General features: G+C 43.1%; 3 protein-coding genes across 5 annotated transcripts; 1 reads left to right on the top strand and 2 right to left on the bottom strand.

Annotated features, from left to right (window-relative positions):
* Positions 1-274: 274 nt before the first annotated feature.
* anp32e (acidic nuclear phosphoprotein 32 family member E) lies at positions 275-3298 on the bottom strand. Its single transcript, XM_087812139.1, has 7 exons — positions 3086-3298; positions 1880-2029; positions 1691-1813; positions 1447-1603; positions 1225-1370; positions 1105-1162; positions 275-1033 (listed from the first exon to the last, which is right to left on the bottom strand). Exons 1-7 carry the CDS (start codon positions 3146-3148, stop codon positions 957-959), a joined length of 774 nt encoding a protein of 257 aa, XP_087668265.1. The 5' UTR covers positions 3149-3298; the 3' UTR covers positions 275-956.
* A 309-nt stretch (positions 3299-3607) lies between these two features.
* Positions 3608-9257, bottom strand: LOC148062186 (SMAD family member 4-like). 2 transcript variants are annotated; one of them, XM_087812137.1, is made up of 11 exons: positions 9059-9257; positions 7961-8209; positions 6948-7125; positions 6753-6869; positions 6497-6694; positions 6119-6226; positions 5963-6016; positions 5710-5893; positions 5477-5645; positions 5325-5412; positions 3608-4279 (listed from the first exon to the last, which is right to left on the bottom strand). In XM_087812137.1, the coding sequence occupies exons 1-11, from the start codon at positions 9197-9199 to the stop codon at positions 4074-4076; spliced, it is 1692 nt and encodes a 563-aa protein (XP_087668263.1). In that variant the 5' UTR covers positions 9200-9257; the 3' UTR covers positions 3608-4073. The 2 variants fall into 2 exon arrangements, with proteins under 2 accessions (XP_087668263.1, XP_087668264.1); XM_087812138.1 differs by lacking the exon at positions 9059-9257 and adding an exon at positions 8534-8602.
* Positions 9258-13453: 4196 nt separating this feature from the next.
* On the top strand, positions 13454-15148 carry chtopb (chromatin target of PRMT1b). 2 transcript variants are annotated; one of them, XM_087813127.1, is made up of 7 exons: positions 13454-13667; positions 13996-14099; positions 14161-14230; positions 14291-14405; positions 14466-14537; positions 14597-14644; positions 14707-15148. In XM_087813127.1, the coding sequence occupies exons 2-7, from the start codon at positions 14002-14004 to the stop codon at positions 15033-15035; spliced, it is 732 nt and encodes a 243-aa protein (XP_087669253.1). In that variant the 5' UTR covers positions 13454-13667; positions 13996-14001; the 3' UTR covers positions 15036-15148. The 2 variants fall into 2 exon arrangements, with proteins under 2 accessions (XP_087669253.1, XP_087669254.1); XM_087813128.1 differs by lacking the exon at positions 13454-13667 and adding an exon at positions 13685-13839.
* The last annotated feature ends 4562 nt before the right edge of the window (positions 15149-19710 follow it).

The following is a 19710-nucleotide window of genomic DNA, read 5'->3' as shown; positions in this document are numbered from 1 at the left end:
CTAGCGTCAGAACTAATAAGCTTGTTGTTGATCAGACCAAAGGCAGGACAGTGTTGTATAGTGTAACTACGGCAGCTGTAAATTGCGACACCTCGTGGCTTAATGGGGAACTACGACAGCAGGCGAAAAGGAAGAAAACGTCAGTCGTCATGTTAATAATAAAAAAAGATAAACATGTCAAGGTATTGAATTCGGTCACAACAGTTTGTGTCTGTTAGTTCACTCTTCACTAAACTAACAGGTTAATTCTCAGGAATCGAGGATGACATGCACAGCAGTTTCAATTATTTTATTCAAAAACACTCACACGGTCAGAAAACAGGAATAAAAAAATAAAATTAAGTCGGAGGACGTTCGTGGCTGCAGCGACGACAGGATGACTACAGCTACCGGAACATGAACACTTCTATTTACAAAACAGGGACAGAACCCCAGGACCTGGGAAAGACACTCCAGGAGCCGGGACCCCTTCGCCCTCCTCGACCATTACTGGGACAGGGCTAAAGCTAGACACACACACTTAAATGTTTGAGACTGTCAGAAGACAACCTGATAAAAACAGCTTATAATGACCCACCCAACACCTGCAGCTGACCCGGATCTGTCGTCACGGCAATTCGCCCGGTGCCGTTTGCAACAACGATGATTGGTGGTTGTTATAGCGACGAAAGTGGTTGATATGCGACGATCAGATGTTAAATAATTTATGAAAACTATGCCAATGTCAGCGATAACTCATTTAAAATTAGCTGATAATTTATGTCTATCATTTCATTGGAGCTTGGTCCAGTTGTGATGATGTGTTCAGGACAAGAACTGCAGGTTTCCCCCCAGTGGCTCAGAAAAAAAAAAAAACACTGTGATGCGATTCCCCACACCACTGGGGGGCGCCGATAGGTCACAGGTCATAGGCGGAGGAAAGACAGGGGTCACTTTGAGAAGATTGAATGCTGGAACTACTCGTCATCCTCCTCCTCGCCGTCATCATCTTCTTCAGCATCTCGCTTCCTCTTCTCCCCTCGCAGGGCATCATCTGAGAGGAAAGGATGTCCTTAGCATGTTTCAAATCAAAACCCTTAGAAGTAGAAAAACGGATTGACTTACCTCCATCTTCATCATCCTCCTCCTCTTCATCAACGTAGTCTCCATCGTCTTCCTCGTCCTGTGAGGAGACCAGCAATCACTCAAACGTCTCTTGGTCTGCTACTATGAGGCAGATCTTACCTGAATCCCTTCCTTCATCAGGTACGACAGCCCAACCTCCTCCTCCTCCTCTCCATCTGACAGCTCGTCATCATCGTCGTCATCATCATCGTCTTCTTCATCGTCGTCATTGTTTCCATGAGGGCCGGCTTCATCCTCATCATCATCTGAGGGAGAGTTGATTAATGGACAGCGACAGACCTGCTTCTGGTCATGGCAGTCTGGACCAGAACTTGAGTTTACCTTCAGCCTCCGAGTCTGGGGCCTCGTTGTCCTCCTGGTCGTACCCGTCCAGATATGTGAGCTGAGGCAGCAGCTCAAATACTCCGCCCCTGTAGTCGTCCAGGGTCGTCACCTCGCAGCTGTAGAGGTCTAGACTCTTTAGGTTCTTCAGGTTTTGCTGAGACAGAGACAAGAACCATCAGGTGTTGAGAACCAGTTAAGTCATTGTACTTTTCAAACTTCAAATTAGAAGGTTGAAACCCACCAGAGCTTCAATTGTGTTCAGCTCCTTGACCTTGTTGCCACTCAGGTTTAGGTACGTCAGGTTGGGGCACTTCTCTGCCAGCTTGTCGAGACCTCCGGGGATAGTGTTGTCGCTTACGTCCAGCTGAAAAGCAGACCGGTTATGTGATGGAAGCCGGACACAAGAGCATGAGCTGAGTGAGGGACTAACCTTGCGGAGTTTGGGCAGCGGGGGCAGTTTGGCAAGCGAGTTGAGTCCGATGTTGACCATGCTGAGGATCTCCAGCTCCTTGTACTCATCTGTCAGACCTTCAACTTCTCCATTGCTGGACCGACAGTTGTCCACGAGCAGCTCAGCCAACTGGAGCACAAAAAAAAACTACCTCAGCACTGCTGCAATAAATCTGCCTGTTGTTAGCCTTGAGATGACCCACTTTAAGACAGCTCAGAGTGTGTTGGCCCCTCAGACCACCTGGTCAATCTCTTCAACATTTGTCCAGATATTTAATTGTGAAACAAATTGCTTATTTTTTTTGGGTCTGACCTTTAAAACTCACTCAACGTTCTGCATTCTTCTGAGCAGTTGTGGACATATCACTTTACATGAATCCGTCATGGTGCCAATGTGGTTCTGAACCGGAAGGAGGCATTCACTGCCGCCTGGAGTCACTCTCTGGTACGTTATCGCAGAATTCAAGTCGCCCACAGCATCGACACACGGAAACAGTTACTGTCGCAGATTACTGATAATCCACACCAGGGTGCTGGGATTAACGATAACAGGGAAATTCGCCATAGTCGCCATATTAAGAAGCACTTTTTTTTTTAACCTCAAAGACATCCTGGTGACTTCAGAAATCTATAGATTACCAGTTTGGGGGGGGATTATGTCCGGTGGGCGGGATCTGTCTAATTTTACGTCTCATTTCCAAACCATATTGGTTGGAGGACGAAGAACAAGACCCTCGACAACCGGTTGAAGGAATCCCATATTAGAAGTCAGATTCAGCGTCCATGGAGCGAGGGTTGGCGCGCGCGTGACCCGCAATGGTTTTTTAAATAAAGAATACGAGTCGATGCTTGGTGAAAACACTGGAAGTTCCCTCTCTGAGGAGAGGTTACGGTCGACTCAGATCTGAGGTGGATCCTCGCGGTGCAAAAGGGATGCGATCCTTTCCGCGTCCGCTCGCCACAACTCGCTGGACCGGCGCGAGCGCTGCGCTCGGCTCCACCATGTTGTCTCGGTCCCGCTCTCGATAAAATGTCGGACTAAAAAAAAGTCACGTCTCGATCCACTTCGATTTAACCTTCAGCTGACAGGACTTGACTCGAGCGGTTGTTTGTCTGAAGCCTCCATCTTGAGACTCGCGATAACAAACAATATTTGTGATAAAAAATGAGCTTCATCTTCACTCACCTCGCCAGGGTTCCTGTTCCTCAGCTCGTGACTAACCCTCTTTATCATATCCATGTGAGACATTTTTTTTTTTGAACGAGCGGGAAAACACGTAACTTAAACGGAACAGAAAAAAGAAAAGACGCCAGCAGCTTCCGACTGTGATGGACGCCAGAGGAGAACTAAACCTCCATGTTTGTTCGCGCCCGACCTCCAGGGACAGACCACGCCCACAATCCAATGTTTATTCATGTGCGGCTTCGAAAGCTCTCCTCCCATTGGCTCGTGGAGACGTCAGCCAGAGAAATGAGTCGCTAAATACATAATCTGCTCGGTGATTGGTCGACAACACGTTAGAGCGGCTTTATTGTGACCAATCCGGTCGCAAACGTAAAACATTTAAACCTCATCTACGCTCCGTCTTTGTTCGTCATTGCCGCCATAGTTTTATGTTGCGTTCAAGTCCGCTCGGAATATGTGGTGGTGGTGGCTTTTTTGGGGGGGACTGGAGCGGCAGGTAATGAAGACACCATGTCACAGACGGACGCTTTAGTTCAGGTTTAATGTCAACAACAGTGTCACCGTCAGATAAAGCATTCATGACGTGGTTTTGAAGTAAGAATTACAAACTGAGGGAGGTCACGTGATTGACCAGCGTAATCTTTGGCAGACAGTCGTCACAATAAATAAACACTGAAAAAACTAAATTAAAGCGGAATTTACTGGAAAAAACTCTGAGACGAGCAGATGTCCGATGGGCCCGTGGGTTCTAGTCACACCTCGGGCTCTTTGGTTCTGTGGTTTTGGTACCAGTTAACTGAACTACAACCTTGCAGTCAGATAGTCTCGCACAAAAATATGTGTCATAGATTCAGTCTGGAAATTCCCTTGAACTCCCTAAATATCAAATAAATATCCGTTACTACAAAGTTTTTTTTCTTCTTCTGTGTTCCTTTTTTGGTCAGTGATTGTCCGATGGTACCTGTGGAACACACACACCTGCAGCTCTTCAGAGTGCGTTTTCTCGCAGCGGTAGGATGTGCAGCACCTGGTCCAGGAGCTGCAGCGCTCGGTGCAGGTGCACCTCCAGCCAGCAGGGGGTGTCCTTGATGCTCTCTCGTGGGTAGTCGCACCCCCAGCCCTTCACGAAGCTCAGACGCACGATACACAACCTGCGCAGGTCGTCAACGCCTAAACCAGTAGGGGAGCACATCCCTGAAAGAAAGGGGTCAGAGGTCAAGTCAGACATCACACATCAGATGATGAAGTACAAACAAGTGTTTGGAATAAAAAAAGGATAATCTTTTTTGCTACTGTGAGCTACTCCAAGGGCACCATGTGACCCGAAGGTCTACCATCAGTTTGGTGCACACCAGTTCAGTTTAAACACCTCTGAATTAACTAAATATATATTATAGCTGATAAATTATACTCCTAATAAACTAGTCACATTATTGATCCTCCAATTAATACCAATGGGCTTACAAGAAAATAAACAAAATCAAACATAATAAGGTTGAACAGGCCTAAGTAAGTAAGTAAGTAAGTAATTTTTATTTATATAGCGCTTTTCCAGACCAGGGTCACAAAGCGCTTAAACAATCAAAACAATACTCAATAAAGTATATAGTTTAAAGATCAAGATAAAACTGATAATACAACAGGAGTTCCAGAAAATCAAGGAAAAGCCTGAACAAATAAAAACGTCTTAAGATGTTTCTTAAAGGAGTCAGTACTCCTTTGGTACCTACAGTGTTTTAAACCAAGATGTTTACACAAACATGTATAATTATAACCATAATCCATTAAAAAAGACATTGTTCACGTTGCAGAGCACATGCGGTACTTAAACACTTGACAGCAAGTGGGTTAAAAAAAGCATGTAGCGACAGTATGACAGAGAAGTAACGACAGATACAAGGTGACTTGTAACCAAAATGATCATTGATGTACATCCACCATCACTTGCCACAAATACTATACTATAGCTTAGCTAGTGGCTAACAGTGCGAGCTGTGATGTGATGAAAATTGGCACCCCGTAACAGAATATAATCTCTAATAACAATATGAGACATTTTTTCATGACAGGACAATATTGAATGTGGTCAAATAAGATGGAGTCAATCTTCTGCATTAAGTAGTAATAGAGGAATTCATGACATCACAAGTAGGTCTCTGCTAAGATGCTAGCTGTGGTGGAGGTAACCATCTTCTCTCTGGTTTATTGCAACGTGCGACTACATGAACGTGAAACTCACTGGCGTCGTTCACCCCGACACCCGTCTGACCCACCACAGCTGCCGTCTGGTGCTGCATCTGTCTGTGACACTGTCTCAGGTCAAACACCTGCAGAGAGACGTCTGAGGTGAGAGGGACAGACAGGTTTATGCGGCAGACAGACGGGTGGAACCTTGATGTAAGCGCCTGGGTAGATCTTGTGGACTCCGTCCCCGGGTCCTCGTCCCGCCTCTCGGTCCAGGTAGAAGCTCTGGACGAAGAGCGAGTGGTCGCTCAGACACCTCATCCAGACGTCGCCCTCGCCTCGACACTCCAGCTGGACCCCGCGGCCAATGTGCAGCCTGTGGGGCGCAGGGGGCGGAGCAGAGTCAGAGCGCCATAGACGACGACTGCGATGATGCTCACCTGGCACGGTGGCTGGAGGCTGTGCGATGAACGTTGCTCAGCTGACCCAGACAGAAGCGGTCCCCGCCGGACGGATCCACGTAACCGTCCACCGTCACCAGAGGACAGCTGGACTGGACCTTGAACATCTCGCCCACCTGCACGTCCAGCTCAAAATAGGAGATGGAGCACCAGAACTCAGGACCTGCGACAGGAACACAGCGTGAGTGCCCCCTGTTGGTCGGAGGCCTAAAGCACATGGTGGAGGCCTCACCCGGGTGGTTGGACACAGGCTGAGGGTACGGAGCCGAGATGTGGTGCTGAGACCCTGCAGAAACACACATGTTGTGTAGTCACCACATGTGTTAATGACCACGAATGACTTTTGATCCCAGTTTGTAGCTGGACAGGTGGTACCGTGGTGTCGTACAGAAGTGTGTGTTTGGTGTGTGCTGTTGTAGCTGATGCTGCTGGTGACTCCGCCCAGTGTGCTGAGGGATCGCTGGACTGTAGGGCGCGCTGTTACCTGCCCAAGGGGCTGAAGACAGAAAGAGAAAAATAAGACAGGTAAACAAAAGAAAAACAACACACTGCTGGCCATACTGTGTTGTTACAACTGAGTAACATTTCTGGACATTTGTTTCAGTCAAGTTTACTTTAAAATAAACCTGTAAACTAGTAAAAAATGACTTTACAGCGGTTTGTGGTGCAAAAAAAGTTTGGGGATCCCTGATGTAAGTGATGTTGTTGACACTAGACTACTAAGAACAGCAACAATATGAATGAGTAATAGCAACAGCTGCATTACCTGGTTTGGGGGGATCGCTGTACTCAGAACTATGTCGGTGGGGTGGTGTCATGGTGCCAATGTGCTGCGGCTGTGGTGTGAGGGGGGGATTGGGATGCAGAGGCGAGACTTGACCTTCGTGGTGGTTCTCGGGCAGAGTGACCTGGAGGAGGCCCGGCCCGTCGTCGACCTGACAGATGCTTGTCATGGAGCCGTTTTCTATCGGAGCAGAAGGTCAACCGTCTCTCCACTGAAGGTCCCCGAAACTCAGGCTCACCTGGCGGAGAGAGAGGCATGCTGGGATACATGCCGACGTGCTGCCCATAGTGGTCCGAGTGAGGAGACAGATCCACCTGGAGACAGTCCTGCATATACTCGTCCTTCACTTGAACACCTGAGGAGAGGACGAGAAGCACTGAGTGAGAGTCTGCCGTGTGTGTTTTTATGCCTGTGTGTGTGTGTGTGTGTGTACCAGTGTTGGTGGGACACACTACTCGTTCGTAGTGGTAGGGATTGACACAGACGTTGTCGTACTTAAGGTCGTAGGCGAACTGGCAGAACTTGACGTGTTTAAGTTCGTTCTTGTGGAGGTCCGGCCAACGCCACAGACGAGCGTAGATGACGTGAGGGAAGCCCTTCCTGCCCGCCACCTAAGCGAGGGCGAAGACAGACACACACATACAACAGGAGCGTGAACGTTTATATGAACTGTCTGAGTCTCAAACCATGTTACCACGGCAACCCTCTGTGCGCGTACAAGTCGTCTAAATGAGTGTGTTAGTTGATTTTTTTTGATTGGGGATTCAAACCTGTGACTTCGTGTTGACCCCAAGATCAACACAACAACAAATACACACAGGGTAAGAGACATACACACTAAGAGAGAAACACACACACACACACACACACAGACACACAGTAACTGGCCTCTTTCCTGTGCTTCAGACAAAACAAGTCAGTCTGGCCTTCCTCCTCCTCCTCCTCCTCCTCCTCCTCCTCCTCCTCCTGCTGCTGCTGCTCCACCTCCTCGGGCAGACACTTTTGTTCTTCACTCTGAAGGACTTTCATGTTTGTTCTGTTTGAGGTTGGAGTCGAGTCAGTCCGAGTCTTCTCAGACTCATACGTCTATGTCGTGGTCCTCCATGACAGGAGCATGACGAAGCAGAAGAATGATTTCAAAGACTCTACCAAGTCACATGACCAGCTTCTCATGCCATGCCCAGGTGGGAGTTTTCAGGTGGCACTCAGAGGTTGTACCGAGACACGGCTGTCAGCATGTTAGGGTCCATTGTCATGTGTCGCCCTCTACAGGTGTGACAAGAGTTGCTAGTATGGATGAGCTGCAGTCTGAGGCACACACACTGCATCACCGTGTGGTTCTCTGATGCAGCAGATTATTGGAAACCACATCCAAATTCTGATTCCAGTCGAGTCACATTAGACTTGCACGTCAGTCGGAGGAGATACCGGTGAACGCGTCAGTACCTGCAGGCGTCCGTCCAGCGTCCTCTGGATGGTTACGCACTTGCTAGGATGGACGCCGTTGGTGGTGACCGCCATGATGAGCGAGTCCAGCTCGTCCTTCTTCTCCTTCAGCTTCTTGACCAGACTCTCGATGGCCCGCTTGGCGAAGCCCTCGTTCTCGCCGCCCTGCCTGTGACACATCAGGCTGTGGACGATGCTGAGGCAGGCGTCCGTGCTGCTGGGGGCGGAGCCGAGGATGGACATGGTCACCTGGAGGAGCAGAAGAAGAGTCGTGTCAAGACGACACGGTGGTAACGTCTTCTCGTCCTTCCTGGCGTCATGAACACTTCAGGAATGTCCGACCACAGCAGCACCTGGATCACTGCCTATTTAACAAGCGATGAATAAAATCATATAATTGTAAAAGTGTCAAATAGTTCAAATTAATCATGTCTGTTCATCAGACATCTTCACGCTATACAGTCAAACAGGCATGTTTATAACTTATTTTGAGAAAACACTTTCACAAGCACATTTTAACAAGCCCAAACACATCTTAATGAACCTGGACACAGTCCTAACCGTGTCACACACCTGCACCTGAACCTGTTGCACTCTGGACCAGCAACCAAAAGCAGCAGTGTTTGGAGGGAAAGGGAAAGACTGAAAAAAAAAACCATAAGTCATCAAGGTCTCTCTGATGTCTTCTTCTACTGGTACAGTCTCCAATCTAGCTCGGGAACGTCTCAGTATCCCACAGAATATGGACCAGGGATGAAACGACCACAGTTGGTTGAAGAGCAACACTCCAGACACGAGCCTCGAACCATCATACAACCCCGACTCTCGTCACTCTGACGCAGGAATCTATTGATTAGCTACGTCTGTTTCCATTTTTTTCCATGGCTTGCATCACATCTGTCTCCAGAGACTTGTTAGACACCTTCAGCTCTGACGTCTGAAGGCTCGCGTGCGGAGAGACAGGGGGTGAAGTGAGACAGGCGAAAAAAATGATCACGTCCATGGACGTGTCAAGACTAAAGTCTGGTGACACGCGCAGCATCCAAGCACGCGCACATCAACAGTTGTCAGACGTGAAGGATCGAGGGATCTACTCACCGGCTCGGCTGGGATCCGCTGCTGTGACGTCGGAAGCGAGGATTTGACTGTCTGCTCTCCGTCTGCTGCTGCAACCTGACTGTCTGTGGAGTCAGAGGAGAGGGGGGGGGGCTGTGTCATGCTCACCAGACCGCCAGACATAACAGGAAGTGAGGTAGCGTCTGCGCTTATAAAAATAAAAGATGGAGTTTTTGTCTCAAAAAAAAAAGACTTCAGCCAAAAGCAATCACGTGACCCACGGAGTACACAACACACAAGTGTGATTAGCGCGTGAAGTTGTTTGCGCACGTGACTTCTGACCACGTGATCGTACCCAGCTGAAACACGATCACGTGACAGAAGCCGGAGAAAAAGTCCGTTACGAGGTGCGAGGATTGTCTGTGATGAAAAAGTGTCGTAAAATGTTCCACTTTAACTTTCATTCAAGATTTTGCACAAAGACGATCATAGTCTGGTGTTGATAACGCCATTACTGTAATATTGAGAAAACAACAAAGAGGCAGGACATGTCATAACCGTGATTTATTATTACACACGTGGAATCTTCAAGTCACACGTTTTGTTTAACGTTTGTCAAATAAAGCGCAAATTAACTTTTTAAACTATCAGGTTAAGGTTTAGGTGTTTGAGTCAGATATCTCTCTATTATCTTGGCTGTTAATGTTGACGTTGAACAACAGCTGGCGGTCGGGAGTCATTCCTCCGTCAGAGTAGATCTTCTGCTTTTGTTGTCTCTGCTCCAGCGTCCTGCAAACCACCTTCATCTAGTGTGAGAAGATCTGTCGTTAATAGAATCTTTCCTCTCAACCTCTCATCATTAGCTGCACAGGAGTCACACCAATCCCTTACAATGGTGTGTTGCAATGTTTTAAACAATTGCCAGCTTTCACATACTTTGATAGATGGTTCTTGAGGACATAAGAGGGCTTCTGAGAAGAGAGGGTTCAGCTAAGAAGGTGTGTCTCCCAACCAGGGCCCAGAATGAAGGAGGTTGGACTTTTGCATGTTGTCACTCAAGTGAGACGTTCTTGATGCATGATTGGCTTTTATTATTTGGAAAAGTGGTATTACGAAGGCTGTCAAGAGTGGGTCAGCTCAATCTTAAATTTCCTTCTGAAAAGATCTTCTTAAGCCAAGAGTGACTTGTTGAAGATTGTAGCACTTAATGGCTTCTTCGCCATTCTGGGAAACCTGGAAAATTACCCTTGTGACACTGACTATTTTATCATTATCAATCATATTCTTGCTGGTTTTCAAATACCTTCCTGCTTGACCCTTTCATTGAGCATCTTCTAGGAAATAACTTTCCTAAATTCACAATTTTCTGCAAAGCAATAACGCAGAGTAATAATGGGGTCCCTTATTTGTAACATTAACTATACCATGTCTTGAAAACAGTCGCATGTCTACTATAATGTTCTGACTTGTTGTGTCCATGACTTCTGTGAACTTTGAGAAATAATTTACACAAAGCAGAAATTCAGAATCTTTGTATTGGAAACCTTCTTCCAGGGTCTGTGTAGTACATGGTGGGGAATTTTCTAGAGTTAATGTTTCTCTTTTTATAGAAAGAAGCACGTTAGACCAACTACTTTGTCCATTAATTCTAGGCCACAACAATACACCTCTAGCTTGTTCTTTGCACTTCACAATGTCTTAAAATTAGGGGTCTCTGGTTGAAATTGATAATATAACCTTTCAAAGTCACAAAATGCTTTATACAAGAACCGAAATAAAAACAAAAATCAGTCAGTTCAACAGGACAGACTGCAGTAAAAATACAATGCTAAAAAATAGTTACCATAATCAATATATATCAATGATTAAAGGGGAAGTTTCTTTACATATAGGATAAATGCAAACAAAGAAAGAAAACATTATATTGAATAATATTTAATTTTAAAAGTCAAAAGGGTTTGCGGCTCTAAGTGTTTTCTTTACTGTAGGAAACGAGTCCAAATGGCTCTTTGAGTGGTAAAGGTTTCCGACCCCTGTTCTAGATCACCACTATGTACTGTAGTTCTTCTGGCTCATTTAAGTCCAAAATGAACTGTTCAGCGACGGACGCTTCATTTGGGGATTTGAGTCACTATGTTGTATTTGATCGCTTAACAGTTAATTCAGCTCATTGAGTCTTCAAGTCATTCAGTCATCACCATCTGCCTCAGCTTCTGGTCTTTAATTGGTCACATAATCATCAATTATCTATACAACTATATTTAAAAAATATTAAGAATAAACACACGTATATAAAAGTAGATGGATAAATAGACACAGAAAAACAGATACAGATACAGATTTTAAAGGAATAAATATATCCGCACATATCACACACAAACAAACAAGTATAACAATCAGCAACAGACAAATGAATACATTTTATGAAGATGATAAATATAAAGAAATAATAATGCAAACATCACATAAAGCTCCAGCTGCAGGGCCTCTAACTTCACGCTCTGCATTGACCTTTGCTAAAAGCTCTGCTGGAAGAAAGGTTTTCAGGTTTAATGTACTTTCTAAAAATGTTAAGTGAAGTAAAAAAAAGTTAAGCGTCATCCTTTAAATCTACGATATTGCTGAGCTGCAAAATGCTTTAATTAAAATATTTGAAATTGAAACGCCATCTAGTGTGTAAACTAAAGAACTACCATTTCTAAATAAATTCCATCGCAACCAAGCGGACAGAGTTTACGCGCATTTTCTAATGTGATATTTCAAATAAAAGAGAGATTTGCGCAAACAGACACAAACTGATGAGTACAATAGAGCTCCAAGATCTATTTAAGAGACACGTAAATCAACACAGTCTTCTTCCATCAAGCACACTTAAGCTTTTTCGACTTTCAGTGACTGAAACGCTGAATCCAACTTCTCTACACTGTACTAAATTGACAATAAATCAATATTTCTACAGTAAAAATACATGAAACTTTTTTTTATTAATACTTCAAAACCTGCTGAACATGAAAATATAGTCAGATCTTTGTCAACTATTAAGTTTTTTTTTTTATAAGAATTAAAATATATTGCTCTTGAATAACAGTGACATCAATACACTGTACTAAATTGACAATAAATCAATATTTCTGCAGTAAAAATACATGAAACTTGGTTCACTTATACTTCAAAACCTGTTGAACATGAAAGTAAAATCAGATCTTTGTCAACTATTAAGGTTTCTTTAATGATAACTAAAATATATATCGTGCTTGAATAACAGTGACAATAAAACACTGTGCTAAATTGACAATAAATCAATATTTCTACAGTAAAAATACATGAAACTTTTTTTATTAATACTTCAAAACCTGCTGAACATGAAAATACAGTCAGATCTTTGTCAACTATTAAGGTTTTTTTTTAATAAGAATTTAAATATATTGTGCTTGAATAACAGTGACATCAATACACTGTACTAAATTGACAATAAATCAATATTTCTACAGTAAAAATACATGAAACTTTGTTCACTTATACTTCAAAACCTGCTGAACATGAAAGTAAAGTCAGATCTTTGTCAACTATTAATGTTTCTTTTATGAGAACTAAAATATATATCGTGCTTGAATAACAGTGACAATAAAACACTGTACTAAATTAACAATAAATCAATATTTATACAGTAAAAACGCATGAAACTTTTTTTTATTAATACTCCAAATCCTGCTGAACATGAAAATACAGTCAGATCTTTCTCAACTATTAAGTTTTTTTTTTTTTATCAGAACTAAAATATATATCGTGCTTGAATAACAGTGACAATAAAACACTGTACTAAATTGACAATAAATCAATATTTCTACAATAAAAATACATGAAACTTTGTTCACTTATACTTCAAAACCTGCTGAACATGAAAATACAGTGAGATCTTTGTCAACTATTAAGGTTTATTTTTTATAATAAAATACATTGTGCACAAACAGCTTTCTAAGCAAAAATAACGTCACAAGTCAGTACTTCAATTTTTTAAACAACCGTTATTTAACGCTACAAATCTAGAACAGAAGTGTCTCTGGAATCTATTGAGAGAAAATGTACTTTAATGTCACCATATCAGAGGATTTTTGAGACTATATCAGTGATAGTTTCGTAGATCCTTCCGCGTGTGACTTCTCTCTCACTACCGTAATACCTTCACAAAAGCGCAAGTGTTTTAAAGTTGCGGCTGGATCTTGAGCGCAGTAACTTTCTCCAGATCACAGCAAGAAAATGAAAACTCAGGTTCGTTTAAAACTTAGCCATTGGTGCTTTGCGATGTATTAAGTGTCTGTTATTTATTAATCTTAACATATTCTCTGTCAACCAATTATGCGGCTCACCCCATACGCCATTGCGTATCTTGTATACGGAAATACGTCATAACGTGACAATCATTTGCGGGACCGCGAACTCGTTTCCGTAGTTAGGTTAGTCGCGCCGATTGGTTGATTTTTTAACTTTTTTTTTTTTTTACCATACTTTACAGTAGCAGTTCTCCGACGGTTTAATTCTCCAAATAAACAAACTGTAGCAAAGTTCATCTCGAGCTTCGCGCTCGTTGCTGATAATCTAACCCACAGCGCCCCTGGCGAACACTCCCTGGAACTTCAGGCGAGACTCGCAGGTAAAGTCCGCGTGCTCGGTCTTCAACTGTTAACCAACTTTATCGACTCCATGTACGAGCAGAACATTTTCGAATCGTGTTTAAAAAATAATCGAAAACGCATAATTAAAACTAATTTGAAAAGGCTAACATAACTTTCACTTGAGGCCGCGAGAGCCTTCAAGGTCAACAGGTATCGTACTTGAGAGGATATACGCACGTGCGCTTTTGCTGTTGAATCATTTGAATGTGGAAAAAAATATAATATAAAAAAAGTATCATTGCGTGTTCGTGTTAGCTCACTAGCTAGCTTAGCTTGAAGTTGTGACTTCATTGAGTCTTGTGTTAGGTCAACATGGTGATGAACAGGAGGAGGACGATGCTGGCGAAAAGGAAGAGGCTCCTGTCTCGCCTCAGGATAAGAGGAACCTCGACGGTGTCTCTGCATGAGAGGTGAGACTGGTGTGACCTACTGTCAGGAGGACCTCGGAGTGAATCGTGCTGCGGGTTCCAGGTTCTCCCAGGTGCCGCAGGAGAAGGACAACAGCCAGCTGACCTTTGACCCAGGCAGACTGGCTCACCGGGTGAGAAACTTGGAGCGACTTGTGTGGGAAGCAGGCGTTGACGCTGACTCTTGTCTGCAGAAGTCCAGCCTCAGGAGGACCGGGCTCTGGACCAGGCTGGGCTGGCTGAAGATCACGCAGCAACTCTTCGGCTTCTGGAGCTTCAAGAACAAATACGGATGGAGGGCCCGCTTCAGTGAGTATCGGCAGTTCCAGAACCATACAGAACTTAAAAGTGACCGACCTATCCCTGCAGGTGGACGAAGCCTGAAGACTCCGCTGGTTCGCCGCCGCCCTTCGACCAGAAACTTCAGGAACCAGAAAGCAGGTGGGTCCACTGTCCGGTCCACTTCCAGAACTTTCTTGACGTGTGCAATTCTCATTCAGGAGGAGTGGGTCGGCGGAAGGACAGAACCCTCCAGGGTCCGACTACGGGTCAGTGTGGGAATGACTAGGTAGAGGGGGGTCAGCAACCTGAGTTTTGTCTCCTGTTGCAGGACAGAGCAGCACCGATGCTGGACTTGGTCCTCGCTGCGTGTTGCTGCCGGGACACTGGGTGATACCAAGTGCATCCCAGCCGGGACCAGAACCCTCAGACGAGCCCGGGTTTCTGCCTCCAGTCTGTTCACCTGCAGTGTCTGGGGGGCGAAGCCGCTGGAAGATCCCCTTGCTGACTAGGCGTGAGCTGGACGCTCAGCTGGACGCCTACATGTCCACATCCAGGAGTCGTCTGGACGCCGAGCTGGACGAGTACATGTCGATGGCACCGGCCCGCCTGGACGCAGAGCTGGATGAGTACATGTGTCAGGCCGGACAGACGGACTGACCAGGGTTGGACTACTTAGTTTTATTTGTATTTTGAAGCCCCTGTTTTGAAAATGTTCTGTAAGTTTATCTTTTAATAAAAAAAAGACATTTTGGTTGAGAGTTTGAAAGCTGATGCTGACTAAGTATTAATTTTATTCATTTCTCTCTTTCATACTAACGCATCCATTAGTATGGGAATCTTTCAATGAAATGTTGTTTCGACATATCGGATTTTTGATATGGTGTTAATACTCACAGTAATCTGTGAAAACACTTGATCTTAAATCATGTTTATCTTGGTTAATGACTGATTCAAAACAAAATAAAATTGTTTGTCTGACAATCCATCCTTCGTTTCTTGCATTCTGTGGGGAATCACTTACTGTGGGTAGTAACTTCAGCCACAGTGGTATCAGTGATTGAAGTAATTGAAATGGATTAAAATAAGCATCTATTCATTTATTATTGTGGGTGACGCATTACTCACTCATTGCTTTATTACCAGTACAGGGGAAGGATTAGCACGTTTGTATTTAAAATTAAAAAACGCTTGCACCAGAAAAACATTAAAATATACAAAGGTCTATGTCATATCATTCAGAGGAAGCAAGTGGTAATAATTAATGTCACAGCCTCTATTGTCACATGATCTAGAGCTTATAATCCATGCGTTTGTGTCTTCTCTTATAGACTATTGTAACAGTTTATTTTCATGTCTAAACAAGAAGGAGCTGACTCGCCTGCAGTTATACAATACAAAACTCTGCAGCGAGAATTTGGACCGGCTCTAGTAGAAGAACTCACATTTCTCCGATCCTTAAAACTCTTCACTGGCTTCCAGTTTCTTTCAGGATCAACTTTAAAATTCTGGTTCTTACTTTCAGATCTATTCATGGTTCAGGCTCCTCCTTACATCAATGATCTGATCCAGCCTTACACCCAAGCTCGGGCTCTTAGGTTTGTGGATCAGAATCTACTGATGGTTCCGCGCACACGGTTCTGGACCAGAGGAGAGGGATCCTTCCAGATCCTTAAGCTTTGGAACATCTTAAGACATTCTTATTTGTGCAGGCTTTTCCCGGATTTGCATGGTCTCCTGTGTTTGTTTTATGTATCTTGGCCTTCTAAAGCATGTATCTTTGCTGTATATTGTTTTTGTTTGTTAAAGCACCTTGTGACCCTGGTCTAGAAAGGTGCTTTACAAATAACCTTTACTTACTTACATTTTGCAGCAGGGTACAGAGGAGGTATGGTTACGGTTGATTGTCCACAACAGCTGACACTCTTCTACATCTAAATCAACCTGGATGGGGATCATGATTTGATGGGGGCAACATTTATTTCCAGCTATGAAACTTCCTCCTACAGTCACTTTCACAACAAACATGGCTTCTACCCCTTAATGTAGGGAGAAAATCTTAATTTATTAAATTCATTACTTAATTACTGTTGTAAGACGTTTTAACTACGTCTTACAACTACTGTTATTCACATAGCTTAGTAGTTATTCAAATGTGCTTAATACTTTATATAGGATTTGTATATTTTTGTAATTAAAAAACAAAACATTTTAATAAATACTTTCATGCAATATTCCATAAACATTTAGTAATAACTATTGAACTCTGATGGTCAAATGTATGTCACTTATAAATAACCGCCATATAATGTTACTACAATCTTCATTTTCAAATGTCCCTTTTAAATTTTTACAATTGATATTTCCATGAAGGATAAATGCCACCAGATGTCAGTAGTTCGTCACCATCTATCCAGACCAGGTTAGTACCAAAATTAAACAGTTGCTTTTTGAACACCCGATTCTATCGGTGTTTCAGCCGTTGCGCTTAATGTTACTTCAGTCTACTGGCAAAAAATGACAAAATACAAGTAACGATGTTATACACGTAATACTTTTGTATGACCTGGTGACCTAATTTTGAAAGCACTCACATGTTAAATTTAAAACACTAGTAAACGTCTCTGTGACCCCTCCATGTGTCCCCTCCCATCCGAGTATATTGTGTCTCCATTTATTCATCCCATGAACTCTTTTTTATTATTTAAAATTCTTTCATTATGATGAAATAAGTGTCCACTTATGTATGAACTTTTAACAATTTCAAACCATAAAGTTTTTATTTAAAAAACATTTATTGTGAACCACACAACAGTTTTACATATTTTCACATTTAATTTTCAGTTATATTCTAACAAATTGCAAAACAATAGATGAATTCCACGGGAGAATATTCCAGCCAGGGATGAAGGTCATATATGTAGTTTGATCCAAATAGAGAACATTGAAGAAATAACAACAGTAGCATGATTTGTAACAATGTTACAAAAAAATGTAACAATAAATAAATAAAACACTCAAGAAGAGAATACTGCAGCACTTTCTCATGAGTCCATCGCCTGTTCCTCCGAATATCAACACGTTGGTTGACTGTCTATTTCTTTCTTTCTTTGTTCTCACTTTCATTCTGTTGATCAACTTTCATTCCGTCTGTCTCCTTCAACTTATCCAGCTCTCCATCTTACGTACCTGCTTTCAGTGCTATTTGTCCCAAACCCAACTCTCCTGACTCACTGACATGTTTCAAATGTTGAAGTCTTCCTCTCCCAGATGTAGTAAGTCCCTCATCATGACCATGTTTTGAACTTATACTTTATAAAGCTCTCCTCTTTCTGAAATCTCAGCGAATGAGTGGTTACGAGAGAGAAGCCCGTTATGATGTAATAATGGACTTCACTCCTGGGACCTACATAATACTCCCTGTGGTACACACTTACTGGTTGTGAATGGATGGATCTGGATAATCCGGCCCTGTTTACTCCAGTTGATATGCAGCTGCAAGTTAGCTCAAGTTAGATCCTGAACTGTGATCTTGAACATCTTGACGAACTTTGACTTTAGTGTCAAGTGATAACATCACAAAGTGTTCACCAATCGTCACAAACATTTGAGGAAGAAAAAGATGCACTTGGAACCTCGGGAACACTCGCAGAGCTGCCCGAACCGCTGACCTTTCCTCAGCAAACAGGATGCGCCGACGTCACACTGGGATAACAGACAGAGTGAAGATGAACACCTTGACAAAACAGTGCCCCCTAGAGGTGAACCCTGCCCCCAAATATCATGTCATGTACTCAAAGAAAGAGTGATGAGAAGTGATTTTCTGATGAAGCTTTGTTTTATTTCATTGCATTAAATAAAAAACTTAATTGACAGTAAACCGGTCATGATGCCACGATAAAAGATTTTATAATTGAGATTCATGAAGAAATGTTAAGAATCAAAGCGATTTCACGTTTGCAAATTTCAGCAACACGGCATTGTCATTTCTTTTAAGGTTATTATAGTCACGTTATTGTGTTTTGACTTCAGGAATTATTTATATTTTGCATTAGCACAGAATAAGAAATAATTGTTTGAGGAATAAGTAAACAATTAAAAAGTGGGCTCCTTCTCTGTTTTTTCTTTTTCTTTTAGACAATAATTATATTCCTTTATGATTGACACAAGAGTTTATTCTAAATAATGTTCTTATTTTTTTCTAAGATTCGTTAGACTAGAAGATACAGTATATATTACATTACAAATCTAAAATTATAAACAGAACCATTACAGACCATACTTTTATGAGATATACTTTTTTGATGATTATTTCTGTTGCAGCTACTTTAGTTGAATGGATATATTGTTTTATATTTGTTCATATTTTTATTTGTTTGTATATTGTTTGTTTACTTTGTTCTCCAAGTGGCCTGGTTTGAGTGTATTAAAGTCATTCAGAAAATGTATTAAACTGAGTTAAAACGCATAAAAACACTCGACCACAAAAACCCCCAAAACTTTGCAATAACTTTACTTCACTTACTATTGTTCTCTTTTTTCTCAGAATATGGTTACTTATTAAAAAGAACACACCATCTGCCAAAATAGTAGGCAAGTAGTAGTAGTAAAAGTACTAGTAGTTGAGGTGGTTTTCCACCTACATTTCCGGTATTTTTTTCTGCCCCCCCCCATCACAAGACATTCTGGTCACACTTCTGTGTAGGGATCAAGGGAGACTCACAATCGGTAGCCGACTATTTCGTCTGTCCAGTGACGTCATCGATTGCCGCTGAAGTTTCTCCAGAACGTTCTGTAGGACCTGCAGCTGGAACAAAAGACATTTTTGAAGCTAACCGTTAGCGACCGAACGGTGATGTCACTCACCAGGTTTTCATCTGCTTCTCTGTGCAGACTTCCTGTTGACTCCGGCGCCACCAAGAGGAAACACGGCAATAACAGCAGGAGGGCGAAGCTGAGCCGGGTCATGGTGGAGTTCAACAGAACCATGGGCAGATGCACGAGAGTGTCGGTGGTCAGACGTGTTAGTCGGACGTGTGTGATGGAGCGGCTGAAAGACGCAGTTGGGATTAACCTTCTTATGCAACACAGACTCTCTGCTCTGGTGGTAATTGGCTTGGACTGGATCCATTCAGGACTCAGAAGTGAGACACTTTCTCGTCAACACATAGTTGCAGCACCGGACTATGGGGGGCGCCGTGGTGACTCAGGCGAGGTCGAGCTGTCCAGGATTTGGTCAAGATACGAGACAGAACTACGTAGACCAGCCAACTGGGCCGAGACTTTTAACCAGGACTTAGCTGAGTTCACCCTTTAACAAATGAGAGGAGATCAG

This window comes from Callionymus lyra, chromosome 17 (assembly GCF_982586985.1).
Source record: "Callionymus lyra chromosome 17, fCalLyr1.hap1.1, whole genome shotgun sequence".
Lineage (NCBI taxonomy): Eukaryota > Metazoa > Chordata > Actinopteri > Syngnathiformes > Callionymidae > Callionymus > Callionymus lyra.
This window is presented reverse-complemented; position numbering and strand designations above follow the sequence as displayed.